This window comes from Pristis pectinata, chromosome 4 (assembly GCF_009764475.1).
Source record: "Pristis pectinata isolate sPriPec2 chromosome 4, sPriPec2.1.pri, whole genome shotgun sequence".
Lineage (NCBI taxonomy): Eukaryota > Metazoa > Chordata > Chondrichthyes > Rhinopristiformes > Pristidae > Pristis > Pristis pectinata.
The window spans coordinates 60,894,273-60,911,156 of NC_067408.1; the positions used below are offsets into that span (position 1 = coordinate 60,894,273).

The following is a 16,884-nucleotide window of genomic DNA, read 5'->3' on the forward strand; positions in this document are numbered from 1 at the left end:
GACTAACTGGCCTATAATTTCCTGTCTTTTGCCTCCCTCCCTTCTTAAAGAGTGGAGTGACATTTGTGATTTTCCAGTCCTTCAGAAACATTCCTGAATCTAGTGATTCTTGAAAGATTGTAGAGACTGCCTCCACAATCTCTTCTGCTACCTCTTTCAGAATCCTGGGGTGTAGACCATCAGTCTAGGTGACTTATCTACCTTCAGACCTTTCAACTTTCCATGCCCCCTGACTCTCTTGAATTTCTGGCACGTTGCTGGTGTCTTCCAGAGTGAAGACTGATGCAAAATATCAGTTCATTGTTCCCTATTACTACTTCTCCAGCATCATTTTCCAGTGGTCTGATATCCACTTTTGCCTCTCTTTTACTGCATATACAGTGGCATGCAAAAGTTTGGGCACCCCTAGTCAAAATTTCTGTTACTGTGAATAGCTAAGCAAATAAAAGATGACCTGATGTCCAAAAGGTATAAAGTTAAAGATGACACATTTCTTTAATATTTTAAGCAAGATAACTTTTTAATTTCCATCTTTTACAGTTTCAACATAACAAAAAAGGAAAAGGGCCCGAAGCAAAAGTTTGGGTAGCCAGCTAAGAGTCTTTCAATTTTTGTTTGGGGGATTCTTGCCCATTCTTCCTTCAAAAGGCTTCTAGTTCTGTGAGATTCTTGGGCCATCTTGCATGCACTGCTCTTTTGAGGTCTATCCACAGATTTTCGATGATGTTTAGGTCGGGGGACTGTGAGGGCCATGGCAAAACCTTCAGCTTGTGCCTCTTGAGGTAGTCCATTGTGGATTTTGAGCTGTGTTTAGGATCGTTATCCTGTTATAGAAGCCATCCTCTTTTCATCTTCAGCTGCTTTTTTCTTTTACAGACAGTGTGATTTTTGGTTCCAGAATTTTCTGGTATTTAATTGAATTCATTCTTCCCTCTACCAGTGAGATGCTCCCCATGCCACTGGCTGCAACACAAGCCCAAAGCATGATTGATCCACCCCTGTGCTTAACAGTTGGAGAGGTGTTCTTTTCATGAAATTCTGCACCCTTTTTTCTCCAAACATACCGTACCTTTGCTCATTGCGGCCAAAAAATTCTATTTTAACTTCGTCAGTCCACAGGACTTGTTTCCAAAATGTATCAGGCTTGTTTAGATGTTCCTTTGCAAACTTCTGATGCTGAATTTTGTGGTGAGTATGCAGGAAAGGTTTTCTTCTGATGAGTCTTCCATGTAGGTCATATTTGTGCGGGTGTCACTGCACAGTAGAACAGTGCACCACCACTCCAGAGTCTGCTAAATCTTCCTGAAGGTCTTTTGCAGTCAAATGGGGGTTTTGATTTGCCTTTCTAGCAATCATACGAGCAGTTCTCTTGGAAAGTTTTCTTGGTCTTCCAGACTTCAACTTGACCTCCACCGTTCCTGTTAACTGCCATTTCTTAATTACATTACGAACTGAGGAAACAGCTACCTAAAAATGCTTTGCTATCTTCTTATAGCCTTCTCCTGTTTTGTGGGCATCATTTATTTTAATTTTCAGAGTGCTAGGCAGCTGCTTAGAGGAGCCCATGGCTGCTGATTGTTGGGAAAAGGTTTGAGGAGTCAGGGTATTTATAAAGCTTTGAAATTTTCATCACCTGGCCTTTCCTAATGATGACTGTGATCAAGCCATAGCCCTAACAAAGCTAATGAAGGTCTGAGACCTTGGTAAAAGTTATCTGAGAGCTCTAATCTCTTGGGGTGCCCAAACTTTTGCATGGTGCTCCTTTCTTTTTTTTCCACTCTAAAATTGTACAAAACAAAAATAATACAGTAATCTTACTTAAAATGTTGAAAAGAATGTTTCATCTTTAACTTTATGACTTTTGGAGATCAGTTCATCTTCTACTCACTTAACTATTCACAGTAATAGGAATTTTAACCATGGATGTCCAAACTTTTGCATGCCACTGTATATCTGAAAAAACTTTTGGTATCCTCTTATATTATTGGTTTTTCTCCCCTAATTGCTTTTTTAGTTGCCTTCTGTTGGGTTTGAAGCTTCCCACATATTTTTGCAATATTGTATGCCCTCTCTTTTGCTTTTATGCTGTCTTTGACTTCCCTTGTCAGCCATGATTGCCTTATCCTCCCTTTAGAATGCTTCTTCTTCTTCGGGATGAATTGATCCTGCATCTTCCAAATTACTCAGAAACTCCTGCCATTGCTGCTCTACCATCATCCCTGCTAGGGTCCCCTTCCAATCAACTTTAGCCAGCTCCTCGCTCATGCCTCTGTAGTTACCTTTACTCAGCTGTAATACCGATATATCCGATTTTAACTTCTCCCTCTCAAACTGTGGGGTGAATTCTATCACGTTATGATCACTGCCTCCTAAGGGTTTCTTTACCTTAAGCTCCCCAATCAAATCTAGTTCATTACACACCAAATCAGGAACCACAAGATGCTCTAGAAAGCCATCTCTTAGGCATTCTACAAATTCCTTTGCTTGCGATCCAGTACCAACTTGATTTTCCCAGTCTACCTATATATTTAAATCCCCCATGACCACCGTAACATTGCCCTTTTTACATGACTTTTCTATCTCCTGTTGTAATTTGTATCTCACATAGAACAATACAGCACAATACAGGCCCTTCGGCCCACCATGTTGTGCCGACATTCAAACCACTCCTAAGACTATCTAACCCCTTCTTCCCACATATTCCTCCATCTCAAATTCCTCCGTATGCTTATCTAACAATCTCTTGAACTTGAGTAACGTATCAGCCTCCACCACCATCCCAGGCAGCGCATTCCATGCACCAACCACTCTCTGGGTGAAAAACCTCGCTCTGACGTCTCCCTTGAACTCCACCCCCCGCCCCCCCCCATTACCTTAAAGCCATGCCCTCTTGTATTGAGCATTGGTGCCCTCGGAAAGAGGCATCTATCTATTCCTCTTAATATTTTGTATATCTCTATCATGTCTCCCCTCATCCTCCTTCTCTCCAATGAGTAAAGCCCTAGCTCCTTTAGTCTCTCCTCATAATCCATTCTCTCTAATCCAGGCAGCATCCTGGTAAATCTCCTCTGCACCCTTTCCAACACCTCCACATCCTTCCTATAATGAGGCGACCAGAACTGGACACAGTACTCTAAGTGTGGTCTAACCAGAGTTTTATAAAGCTGAATCATTACTTCGCGGCTCTTAAACTCGATCCCACAACTTATGAAAGCTAACATCCCATAAGCATTCTTAACTACCCTATCTACCTGTGTGGCAACTTTCAGTGATCTGTGGATATGAACCCCCAGATCCCTCTGCTCATCCACACTGCCCAGAATCCTGCCATTTACCTTGTACTCCACCTTGGAGTTTGTCCTTCCAAAGTGTACCACCTAACACTTCTCTGGATTGAACTCCATCTGCCACTTGTCAGCCCAGCTCTGCATCCTATCAATATCCCTCTGTAAGCTTCGACAGCCCTCCACACTATCCACAACACCACTGATCTTTGTGTCATCTGCAAGCTTGCTAACCCACCCTTCCACCCCCTCATCTAAGTCATTAATAAATATCACAAAAAGTGATTTTTATTATAAGTGATATTAAAACACCCAGAACCGATCCTTGTGGGACACCACCAGTCACAGCCCTCCAATCCGAATGCACTCCCTCCACCACAACCCTCTGCTTTCTACAGGCAAGTCAATTCTGAATCCACACGGCCAAGCCTCCCTGGATCCCTTGGCCTCTGACCTTCTGAAGAAGCCTACCATGTGGAACCTTGTCAAACGCCTTACTAAAATCCATGTAGACCACATCTACTGCACTACCCTCACCAATCCTCCTGGTCACCTCCTCAAAGAATCCTCTCAGGCTTGTGAGGCAAGATCTTCCCTTCACAAAGCCATGCTGGCTGTCACTAATCAGTCCATGATTCTTTAAATGATCATAGATCCTATCTCTTAGAATCCTTTCTAAAAGCTTACCCACCACAGATGTAAGGCTCACTGGTATGTAATTCCCTGGACTATCCCTACCACCTTTTTGGGCAATATTCGCCAATCCTCCGGTACCATCCCCGTGGACAACGAAGACTCAAAGATCCTAGCCAATGGTTCAGCAATCTCCTCCCTTGCCTCACAAAGCAGCCTGGGGAATATTCCGTCAGGCCCCAGGGACTTATTTGTCCTAATATTTTCTAACAACTCCAACACATCCTCTCTCTTGATATCTACATACTCCAGAACATTACCCTTACCAACACCATCCTCAGCGTCATCAAGACCCCTCTCCTTGGTGAATACTGAAGAGAAGTATTAATTTAGAACCTCACCCACTTCCACACCTTCCAGGCACAGCTTCCCACCTTTGTCTTTAATCGGACCTACCTTTACTCTAGCCATCTTTCTGCTCTTCACGTACAAGTAAAATGCCTTGGGATTCTCCTTAACCCTACTCGCCAAAGCCTTTTCATGTCCCCTTCTCGCTCTCCTCAGCCCCTTCTTAAGTTCCTTCCTTGCTACTCTATATTCCTCACAAGCCCTGTCTGGTCCTTGCTGCTTACACCTTATGTATGCTGCCTTCTTCTTCCTAACTAGGTTTTCCACCTCTCGTCACCCATGGTTCCTTCACCCTGCCATTCCTTCTCTGCCTCACCAGGACAAATTTATCCCTAACATCCTGCAAGAGATCCCTGAGCATCGACCACATCTCCATAGTACATTTCCCTTCAAAAATGTCATCCCAATTTACACTCTCAAGTTCTCGCCTTATAGCCTCATAATTCGCCTTTCCCCAATTAAATATCTTCCCGTCCTCTTTGCTCCTATCGCTCTCCATGACAATGCTAAAGGTTATGGAGCAGTGGTCGCTGTCCCCCAAATGCTCACCCACCGAGAGATCTGCCACCTGACCCGGTTCATTACCTATGGCATTTTCTCTAGTCAGCCTGTCAACATACTGTGACAGGAATCCGTCCTGGACACACTTAACAAACTCCGCCCCATCTAAACCTTTGGCATTAAGCAGGTGCCAATCAATATTTGGGAATTTGAAGTCTCCCATTATAATAACCCTGTTATTTTTGCATCTTTCTAAAATTTGCCTCCCAATCTGCTCCTCAGTATCCCTACTGCTACCAGGGGGCCTATAGAATACTCCCAGTAGAATAACTGCTCCTTTCTTGTTCCTAACTTCCACCCATATTGACTTCTACACTATCCACCCTTTCTGCAGCTGAAATTGTGTCCCTATCGCCACCCCTCCTCCTCTTCTCCTCCCCCCCCATCCCTTCTAAAACACTGAAAACCAGGAATATTCAATATCTATTCCTGCGCTGATGTCAGCCATGTCTCTGTGATAGCCACAATATCATAGTCCCATGTACTTATCCAAGCTCTCAGTTCATCTGACTTATTCCTGATGCTTCTTGCGTTTAAGTAAATACACTTTAGTCCATCCGCCTTACTACTTTTATAGCCTGTACTCTGCTTCTCCTTCCTCAAAGCCTCTCTACCTGTTAGATCTGACTTTTCCCCATCCCCTTCTTCCTCTGACCTACTCCTCCAGTCCCCTGGCTATTATTTGGAGACCTGTATATAATTCCCATCAGGGTCTTTTTACCCTTGCAGTTTCTTAATTCTACCCACAAGGATTCTACATTTTCTGATCCTATGTCACTTCTTACTAAGGATTTGATTTCATTTTTTTACCAACAGAGCCACCCTACCCCCTCTGCCCACCTACCTGTCTTTTCGATAGGATGCGTATCCTTGGATGTTTAGCTCCCAGCTGTGATCTTCTTTCAACCACGACTCTGCGATGCCCACATCGTCATACCTGCCAATTTCTAACTGAGCTATAAGCTCATCTACCTTATTTCATACACTGCATGCATTCAAATATAACACCTTCAGTCCTATATTCACCACCCTTCTTCTCAAATTTGTCTCCATGTTGCCTGAAGTTAAATCCTTATCCTTTTCTAAACGTTGTCTTATTCTTTATTCTGGAGACTTCAGTAACCTCTCCTGCACGCTCCTTCCCTTTTACTTTATCCATACTTTTCCAATCTGTTGAACCCCCCACTATTTAGTTTAAACCATAACTTGCCATGGGGTGATTATTTTTGGCCAGTGGTGTTCCATGCTCATATAAACCTTCAGGTATTTGTCTACATGGTAAATTGAATTCAGAAATTTATTTTTGAAGGTTGTGTTACATCACATTCATTATGTCATGATGTCTGTGCAAAGTGATATAAAATCAGAATACAAGAGATTAGACTTAAGGAAGTATCAGGAGCACTATGAGCATTTAACTCAGAGAGCTTGCTGGTGCCAAACAGTAAACTTCCCACTGTTTGTTTATCCTATTTTGTTGGCACCAAGAGTGGCTTGTGCCTTTCATCCCTACTCCCAGGCATCTGCAGTGTAATGATGAATGACTCAAAGACTCTACTTGTGTCATTTGGGCTCCAGTTTAATACAGGGAACCTGGGTAGACAGGAAAAGCAACAGTGATGAATGATGTTAAATTTAAAGTCAAAGAAGAAGAGAAACAAAGAACGGTAAACATTAAGGGACAGAGGTAGAAGAGAAAGACAGAAATCTTCATTAAAAGCTTAAGAACTCTTAATTAAGAGCTAGGTAATGTTAGCGATCTGGGAGAGTATAAGGCTAACAGGAAGGAGCTTAAGAAGGAAATTAGGAGAGCCAAAAGGGGCCATAAGAAGGCCTTGGCGGGCAAGATTAAGGAAAACGCCAAGGCATTCTATAAGTATGTGAAGAGTAAGATGATAAAATGTGAAAGAATAGGACCTATCAAGTGTAACAGTGGGAAAGTGTGTATGGATCAGAGGAAATAGTGGAGGTACTTAATGAATACTTTACATCAGTGTTCACTATGGAAAAGGATCTTAGTGATTGTAGTGACGACTTACAGCAGACTGAAAAGCTTGAGCATGTGGATATTAAGAAAGAGGAGGTGCTGGAGCTCTCGGAGAGCGTCAAGTTGGATAAGTCACCGGGACCAGATGAGATGTACCCCAGGCTGCTGTGGGAGGTGAGGGAGGAGATTGCAGAGCCTCTGGCGATGATCTTTGCATCATCAATGGAGACAGGAGAGGTTCCAGAGGACTGGAGGGTTGCGGATGTTGTTCCCTTATTCAAGAAAGGGAGTAGAGATAGCCCAGGAAATTATAGGCCAGTGAGTCTTACTTCAGTGGTTGGTAAGCTGATGGAGAAGATTCTGAGAGGCAGGATTTATGAACATTTGGAGAGGTATAATATGATTAGGAATAGTCAGCATGGCTTTGTCCAGGCCAGGTCCTGCCTTACGAGCCTGATTGAATTTTTTGAGGATGTGACTAAACACATGGATGAAGGGAGAGCAGTAGATGTAGTGTATATGGATTTCAGCAAGGCATTTGATAAAGGTACCACATGCAAGGCTTATTGAGAAAGTAAGGAGACATGGGATCCAAGGGGACATTGCACTGTGGATCCAGAACTGGCTGGCCCACAGAAGGCAAAGAGTGGTTGTTGAAGGGTCGTATTCTGCATGGAGGTCAGTGACCAGTGGTGTACCTCAGGGATCTGTCCTGTGACCCTTACTCTTTGTGATTTTTATAAATGACCTGGATGAGGAAGTGGAGGGATGGGTTAGTAACTTTGCTGATGACACAAAGGTTGGAGGTGTTGTGGATACTGTGGAGGGCTGTCAGAGGTTACAGCGGGACATAGATAGGATGTAAAGCTGGGCTGAGAAGTGGCAGATGGAGTTCAACCCAGATAAGTGTGAAGTGGTTCATTTTGGTAGGTCAAATATGATGGCAGAGTATAGTATTAATGGTCGGACTCTAGGCAGTGTGGAGGATCAGAGGGATCTTGGGGTCTGAGTCCATAGGACACTCAAAGCAGCTGCAAAGGTTGACTCTGTGGTTAAGAAGGCATATGGTGTATTGTCCTTCATCAACCGTGGAATTGAATTTAGGAGCCGAGAGGTAATGCTGCAGCTATATAGGACCCTGGTCAGACCCCACTTGGAATACTGTGCACCTCATTGGAATTGGAATTCTGGTCACCTCATTACAGGAAGGATGTGGAAGGCATAGAAAGGGTGCAGAGGAGATCTACAAGGATGCTGCCTGGAATGCGGAGCATGCCTTATGAAAGCAGGTTGAGGGAACTTGGCCTTTTCTTCTCGGAGCGACGGAGGATGAGGGGGGACCTGATAGAGGTATATAAGATGATGAGAGGCATTGATTGGTAGATAGTCGGAGGCTTTTTCCTAGGGCTGAAATGGTTGCCACAAGAGGACACAGGCTTAAGGTGCTGGGGAGTAGATATAGAGGAGATGTCAGGGGTAAGATTTTTTACTCAGAGAGTGGTGAGTGCGTGGAATGGGCTGCCGGCAACAGTGGTGGAGGCGGATACGATCGGGTCTTTTAAGAGACTTTTGGATAGGTACACAGAGCTGAGAAAAATAGAGGGCTATGGGTCTCTAGGGTAGGGACATGTTCAGCACAGCTTTGTGGGCCGAAGAGCCTGAATTGTGCTGTAGGTTTTCTATGTTTCTAAAAAAATCATTAATATTCATGAGGGAATGAGACTCCACCTTGGTATAATTACTTCCTTCAGGACAAGCTGGTTGTTTAACAATAATTGTAAATTATCAGAGCATTAAAAAGTCACTCTTTTTCTAAATTTCCTTGCACTAAGTTTTTCCAGTCCTTTTTACCAAACTAATGGATTAGCACCACAAGTTCACACCATTAAAGGGATCTGCTCTGTATGCAAAAGCGCACCCTCTGGAAGAGCAGGCTACCTATCTCGTCTGGCAACTTAACACATGGATGCCATAGCTGTTGTCAGATTTTCTACTAATAACTTCAACATTACTTTACTGAGAAGTGCATGTTGATAAATCTGGCCATCTGGTTTTGAGTCAGAAATATCAGTCCATTACAAATACACTTCAGGTAAGAGCAACAATATTACATTCCTATCTTCAGACAAATAGACGAAAGTGCGATACAACTTATGGATCAGACTTCCAACTGTAAGCATGAAGAAAGGTCCTGACCTGAAGCACTGACTGCCTGCTTTTCTCCATGGATGCTGCCCAGCTGCTGAGTTCTTCCAGCATCATAGTGTTTTCCATTGCAAGCATGCTGTTCATGCTGTATGAAGCTGGCATCACCTCACTGTAAACTCATGTTTCACTGTTCATTCATCCCAAAGACTTTGAACAATGTCTCATCAAATAACTGAAATATGCTGCCACCAATACTCTTTATAGCTGTTTGTATTCACCCAGCTCAGTAATATACACTTTATCAAGAGAAACCAAACACCTCCAATTGCAGACATGCGAGACTGGAGTGAGTTTTGAAGTAGTTCAACCTAGCAATGTTCATTAAAGAATCAGAAGCTAATTTTGAACTCCAAAACTCATTACAGAAACAATGCATTGGGAAAAATAAACCCAAGATGTAAAGATTAATTTAAGGGACAGCTACCTGGTTTAAGAAAAGGAGCTACATCCTCTGCTCCAACTCTGAGATTCTCCTTTAATCCTCTCTGCTAACTCCCTTCAAATGAGAAAGCTCATCTGTTTATTGTATCGATTTCTTAATCATTGGCAGAGATGTTACTGGGAAAGCAAAGGCAACTACTTACTGCGTGCTTTGATCCAGGTATGTAATTACTCGGTCTGTTTCTTCTTCTAGGCGTTTGTTTACATGGTGAAGATATTCTGGGACCTAGATTTAAACGTAAAAGTGAAATGAACATTGTTTCCAAACACAGTGCCAGTTAAAAATTTATTTTTTTAAGGATTTGTTACTTGCCTCCCTCTCTTGCATTAATCTTTGTCCTTCTGCTGCATATAAACAGTTGGTCTCCTCCAAAAACCTTTGTTCGAATGATTCCTGGTAAACCTGTTTGATGCAAAGTGTGACTTGTTGAGCGTTCCATGAAAAAGATTAATTTGAGGATTCAAACTTCCCTTACCTGTAAATCCGACAGCATACTCAGCAAACTTCGTATCAGACTTCTGTCCACAGCCTCTCCATTTCGCTCTTTTTCAATCAACAGAAGGATTCCATCAATGGTTTTGCTCTGCACAGTTTTGTCATTGATGATGTGGGTTCGGAAAAGCTCCAAGCCTATATCCCTGAAGGTATTTAAGCACAGGATGTAATAATTACTGGATAAGTGCAATATTGAACACACTAAGGGACATTTAAAGTCTACAGCATTACCACAGTCTCTCTCAACTCTTTCCATTAAAATCAACAGGGAAACCCTCCAGTGCACCTCCTTGGATTTGGCATAAATTTAAAGCAGAAGATCTGGCCAATTAGACCAGGGAAAACAAAAACTGGTAGTAAACATAAGAATGAATCTAAAATGTTTCCATAGGTATGCAAACCTTAAACATGTAGTGAGAGGATCGGCGTCAAATTATGGAGGTGAAGCACATAACCAAAGTACTAAATGAGTACCTCACAAAGTACTAAATGAGTCTTTACAAAGGAAAATGCTGTTGTAATCTCTGCAAGGGTAAACACCACTGGGTGAATTTTTTTTAAAAAATCAATAAAGAGGTACCAGAAAGGCTAGCAGTAGATAAAAAACCTTGTTCAAATGCAATGCATCCTTGATTATTGAGGGAATTAACAGTGGAAACTCCTGAGGTATTGGTCTTTATCTTCCAAACATCTGTAGTATAGGGCTGGTGGTTGAGAAGTGGAATCCTGCAAATTTTACATCATTGTCCAAAAAAGTGAAAGCTCAGTTACCACAGACTAGTCAATTTAACCTCAGTGAGAGGAAAGAGAATTTGCAGTCCTTGTGAAAACGTGGATTGATTGGGACAGACAGTTTTGTTTTTAAATTAATTCAGAATTGCAATTACATTTTCATTTTGCAGAGATGCCATCAACATCTTCTTGGTAAAGACCCAAGTAAGGCATTTATTTAGTACCTTGGCCACGACCACATGATCCCTGATTAGCCTCACCTTTTTTCTTACTACATGTTACAAGGCAAATCATGTTTAAATAACTTGATAGGATTTTTTGATGAGTTAATGGAGAGGATTGATGAGGAAAATGCAGTTAATGTGGTGCACGTGGAATCTTTAAAGCAGTTTGCTAAAACAGTGAAGCATCAAGATTGAAACCCATGGAATAAAGGGGCAGGAGCCAATTTTCCACTCATGCCATGAAATGGTAGGAAACAAGAGTGGTAGTGAACAGCTGTTTTTTGAAATGAAGTATTGGTTGTGCCCAAGGGTCAGCATAAGGACCATTTCTTTCTTGATGTTAATGACTTGGACTTGAGTGTACACGATACAATTTCCCAATATACAATGACTTGCAAGTGTAGTGAACCATGAGGACATTAATAAACTTCAAACAACTGATGGACAAGGCAGGCACATGGGACATGAAATTTCAGTCAGAAAAATGTAACTGTTATAGTTCAGGGGAAAAAAAAAATGAGAAAAGGCAACGCAAACTGGAGAGGTCAATTTAAAGGGGGTACAGAACAGAAATCGAGGGGTATGTGCATAAATCAATATAAATGACAAAGCAGCTGAAAAAAAAGGATTCAGGCATTTATTTATAAATAGAGGCAGAAAGCATAGCTGCATAAAGAACAAGACTAAGGAAGTCAAGATAATTTTTTTTAAAAACACAGATTTGGCAACAACTGGAGAACTATGCCCATTTCTGGGCACTAGACTTTAAGAAACATGAAGGCAAAGAGGATGAAGAGATTTACCAGTTCAATTTCATGGATGTGTGATTTTAGTTACATGGAAGAGCTGGAAAAGCTGGAATTATTCCCCTGGAAAGAGATGAGGCTGTGAAGAGCTCTGAAAGAGGAAACTGTTCCAAATGGCAGAAGGGTTAAGAACCTTAGAATGAACCATATGCATCAAGCATGCTCCCATAAATGTCAGCATCAATACTTGCGAACCACAATCAGATCACATCTGGAAGGAGACACGAGACTGCAGATGCTGGAATCTAGAGTACAAACAGTCTGCTGGAGGAACAGTGGGACAAAAGCAACATCAATTGGGGGGGGGGGGGGGTGGGGGGGGGGAGGAACTGTTAACATTTCGGGTCAAAACCTGATGCAGATCTGGAAGGAGTTGGTTTGACAGTTTGCACTTATGTGGATACTTCAATGTGATAAACTTCAGGATAAGGTATTTTTAACCTGGCAATGTCACAAGAAATGAGCAGCATAATTAACTTAATAATTGCTTTGAAAATGAAAAGTCAGAGATCATTCCTAACGTACAACAAAAATCACTTTTCACTGGGGTAGTGAAATAAAAAAAAGTATAAATAAAATAAAGCATTATGATGTGCATTTAGATGTTAAGGGCATGAGCTCAAAATGCTCATAGTTAACAGTCGATCAGTCCAGAGCATACCAAAGACACATTGCACACTGCTCTTTGCATTTCACTCACCAGATAGATGGAAGCATTGAACTCTGAAGGACATAGGTTCGGTCAAGAAACAGGAAAATGCTCCTGATCATTATCTGCAGATGAATGGAAACATCAAAAACAAATACAATCATGGGAACAAGCAAATATTATTATATTCAAAAAGAAAAGGCCAAGCATTCCCCAAGAACAGAAACTCGTGGTATTCAAGCGGGACCAACTTACCATTTGCCGACAATGATCCTGCCAACATTTGTTAATCTTCTTCAAAAACAGATCGCTGTCCAGTGAATCCGTGGAAAACAAAGTTAAGGAATAGGTAGCAGCATAGTAACCCTGGTTAGCAACTTTACATCTCGTTACTCTCTCCAGTCATCAGTTGGTACTCCGAGTTAGTAATACACCATCTTGTATTACGGAAGTCTATTTGTGCACCATCATATTCAAAGAACATAAAATACAAAAGTGATCTGAAAATACCATAAATGCTTAAAAAAGTGATATTATAGCGATTAACTACTAATTTTTTTAACTGTTGTAATACTCTCAATTTAACAGTCAATTTTTAACAAGAGTTTGTTTGGAACAATCTACAGGCAGTATATGTGCAGGGTTGTTAAAGAACAGTTAGTTTTTGATCAACGTCTGAATTAGGAGCACAAGATGGACACTCGGCCCCTTCTGTCTGCTCTGTCATTTAACAAGATCATGAACCTTACCTCTATCTAACCCCGGCATCCTTTGCTTATCTACTTCTACCCCAAATATATTCAATAACTCTACTTCTACCGCTCTGTTCCTCAGAATTCCAGAGACTCATGATCCTCAGAGAGAAAAAAAACATTGCCTCATCTCAGGCAACAACTTATTTTTAAACAGTGGCCTCTTAGTGCAAGATTCTCCCACAAGAGGAAGTGTCTTTTTCATTTCAAACCTGACAAGACCCCTCATGATCTCATATATTAATTAAGCCCCAAATGACTCTTCTAAATTTCACAGAATACATGCCTCATCTGTCTAACCTTTCCTCATAAGGCAGAGTATCAGTCCTTAAACCTTCTCTAAACTGCTTACAACCTTGATCGACTGCAATTTGCCTACTGCCAAAACAGGTCTATGGTAGATACCATCTCCCTGGCCCTACATTCATCTCTAGAGCATCTGGACAGTAAAGGCACCTATGTTCGACTATTGTTTATTGACTACAACTCCACCTTCAATAATATAATTCCAAGCAAACTCGTCTCCAAACTCCTAGACCTGGAACTCAACACCTCCCTTTGCATCTGGATCCTTGACTTCCTGACCAACAGACTGCAATCAGTAAGGGTAGGCAGCAACACTTTGCTATGATTATTCTCAACACTGATGCCCCAAAAGGCTGCGTCCTCAGCCCCTACTCTATTCCCTATACACTCACAACTATGTGGCCAGATTCTGCTCCAACTCCATCTACAAGTTTGCAGATGATACCGCTGTAGTGGGCTGTATCTCAAATAACGATGAGTCAGAGTACAGGAAGGAGATAGAGAGTTTAGTAACATACTGTTATGACAACAACCTTTCCCTCAATGTCAGCAAAACAAAGGAGCTGGTCATTGAGCTATACACAAAAAGTGCTGGATGAACTCAGCAGGTCAGGCAGCATCCATGGAGAGAAATAAACAGTCGACGTTTCGGGCCAAGACCCTTAACAAGCACGTTATTTCTTCAAAAAACTTCAATAAATTGGCCAAACATGATTTATTTTTCACAAAACCATATTGAGTTAGCCTGATTACCTTGGATTTTTTTTTACAATAGCCATGCTATAATGACATTAATAATAGCTTCTAACATTTTATAGGCAGTCCCACGTTATGACAGGGTTCTATTCCTGAGAACTGTTTGTAACCTGACTTGTTCATAAGTCGGAAATGAACAAAAAATGTGTGGGAGAGGATCACAGGAACAGCTGTGACAGGAGAGCAAGCAGGCATGGATAGAAAGACTGCCAGCCAGCCAGCCTCACTGACTCAGTGAGTGACAGAGCAAGTCTGCTCAGCACTGCCAGCTCTGCTCAATTCAGCACCCAAATGTTGTAGCAAATCCATCCTCATCCATCCTGCTGGTGTCCCAAATGCTCATTTGTACGTACAAGCATTCGAAGTCTGTGGGGAACTTGTATCTATAACTAGCATTAAATTAGCTGGCCTGTAGTTTCCTGGTTTTTGTCTCCCTCTCTTTCTGAATAAAGGAATTACATTTGCTATATTCCAATCTAATGGAATCATCTCCATATCTCAGGGATTTAGGAAATTAAAACCAAGGTTTCAACCATCTCACTAGTCACCTCCTGTAAGACCCTGGGATGAAGACAATCAGGACCCAGAGATATGTCAGCCCCGAGCTCCAACAACTTAATCAGTACTACTTCCCTGGTGTTCATAATTTTCCTGTGAGATCCTGCCTCCTGTCCAGCTGTCAATTCATACATATTTCTGGAATTGTTGCCTTTATATTCTGCAGTGAAGTATACTGGAAAATCTCTGTTTAGTTCATCCACCACCTCCTTGTTTTCCATTATTAATTCCACAGACTCACTTTCTATTGGACCAATACTTATTCAAATATCAATAGAAATTCTATCTAGTTTTACATTTCTCACTAGCTTTATCTCCTACTTTAATTTTAACTTTCATCATAACCATTTACTCATTCTTTCAAGTTTTTTCCTATTCTGTCCAATATTCCAACCTGTCACCTGCCTTTACACAATTGCATGCTTTTTCTTTAAGTCTTATACTATTTTTAAACTTCTTTTAGTCAACCACAGATGATGGGTCTTTCTCATTGGAATGCATCTATTCTGCATATTTTCAAAGATTCCTTTCAATGTCTACCACTACATTGCGAGTGAATGATCCCATAACCTAATTTGACAGTTTGCTTCAGCCTGCTCCACTTTCATGACTTCTCAACTGCCCCTATTCAAGTTTAAAATACTTGTCTTAGGCTCATTCTTCTCTCTCTCAAACAGAATGTAAAATTCAATCATTATAATAGCTGCTATCTACAAATGCCTTTACTAAGAGGTCGTTATTTAATCCCATCATGTTGCTCAGCTCCAGGTTTAGTTAGTATAGCCTATTTTCTGGTTGGCTTCAGAATGTGATATTCAAAGAAAGGATTCTAAAAAAAATGAACTCCTGAACTAGCCTTCCTTTGCCCATCTGCTTTTATCAATTTACGTGTAGATTAAAATTCTCTATGATTATTCCCATACCTTTCTAACAATCTCTCATTATTTCTTAATTTATAATTTACTTAGGAGTCCCATATAGCCACAAGGGACTTCTTGCCTCTATTATTTTTTATCTCCACTCAAACTGTCTCTACTTGTTAATTTCCTGAATTTGGGTCATCCCTCCCTATTGATCCAAGACAGAGCAGTATTGCCTGCCATAGTGCCATAATCTATGTTCTGGCAGGTACAATTTAAGGTTACATGTGTGAACGTTGTGCTTTGTAAAAGCAAAAACACTTTGTGGTGGTGGTGGTAGTGGTGGGGGAATTTATTGCTCAAAATAACTGCAAAGAGTAGTAGCTGCAAATAATGTAAATATAAGACAGTAACTCATAAATCCAGAAGAAATTTCTTCATCTAGAGATAAAACCTGGAACTTACTTCCACGTGGAATAGCTGAGGTGGCTAGATTTGAACCATTTAGGAGAAAGTTAGGTAGGTCCATGAGAGCCAAAGCAACACAAGGATATGTTGATCAAGTTAGATGAAGAGGAGAACATTATAGACCATAATCAGGCACTGACTAATGAGCCAAATCAGGCTCAATATTTCAATAAAATAACCTTACTTGAAGCCTGGGTTCAATTCGGAAGTGTTTTTGCAAATAATTCTTGCTCTGGCAATGAAAGCTGCTTAGATAATAAGAATTAAAACCAATACACAAGGTTTAAGACAGCACCTTATTTGAATGTTGAGAATTTTAACAGACATTGAATTATTTTTCACTACTCTACAGTAATTGTACTTAGTTGAGATTCAACACAATCCAAACAAAAACATGTGTATCTGACCTCTAGGGCAAAGTAAACCACGGCTAAATAAAAGGATATTCTCGGAATTGTTGAATCTGTGCCTTAACATGGTCTTCACACACCTGTCGCAGTTGTTTATATAATGTTGCCGATACCTTATAAGAACACAGATTCTCAACAGCCTGTGTATAACAAAAAAATTCATTACTATATAAACCAAATTTCAATCTCAGTGTGCTCTGGAGATATACAAAATAAACAGTTACACATTCATGGCTCAATTACAGGAGCAAGTAACGTGCACAGAAATGGTTTATTAATCAAGGGTAAAAAGATGTGGGTCCCACTGACTACATAATTCTCCAATTTCTTTGTGCTTTTGGACTG

General features: G+C 41.1%; 1 protein-coding gene across 2 annotated transcripts in view; it reads right to left on the minus strand.

Moving 5' to 3' along the window:
- The window catches only part of LOC127569042 (cullin-4A-like), a 64,075-nt gene that overhangs the window by 41,249 nt on the left and 5,942 nt on the right, over window positions 1-16,884 (minus strand). The window contains exons 3-9 of one of the 2 annotated variants that reach the window (XM_052013311.1): window positions 16,576-16,679; window positions 12,685-12,754; window positions 12,481-12,554; window positions 9,999-10,161; window positions 9,836-9,925; window positions 9,666-9,748; window positions 487-1,779 (exon numbers count right to left, since the gene is read on the minus strand). In XM_052013311.1, the coding sequence (XP_051869271.1) occupies window positions 1,644-1,779; window positions 9,666-9,748; window positions 9,836-9,925; window positions 9,999-10,161; window positions 12,481-12,554; window positions 12,685-12,754; window positions 16,576-16,679 (720 nt within the window). In that variant the 3' untranslated portion in view covers window positions 487-1,643. Of the gene's footprint in view, window positions 1-486; window positions 1,780-9,665; window positions 9,749-9,835; window positions 9,926-9,998; window positions 10,162-12,480; window positions 12,555-12,684; window positions 12,755-16,575; window positions 16,680-16,884 lie in introns of those variants that run through there. The other variant, XM_052013310.1, reaches the window with a different exon arrangement.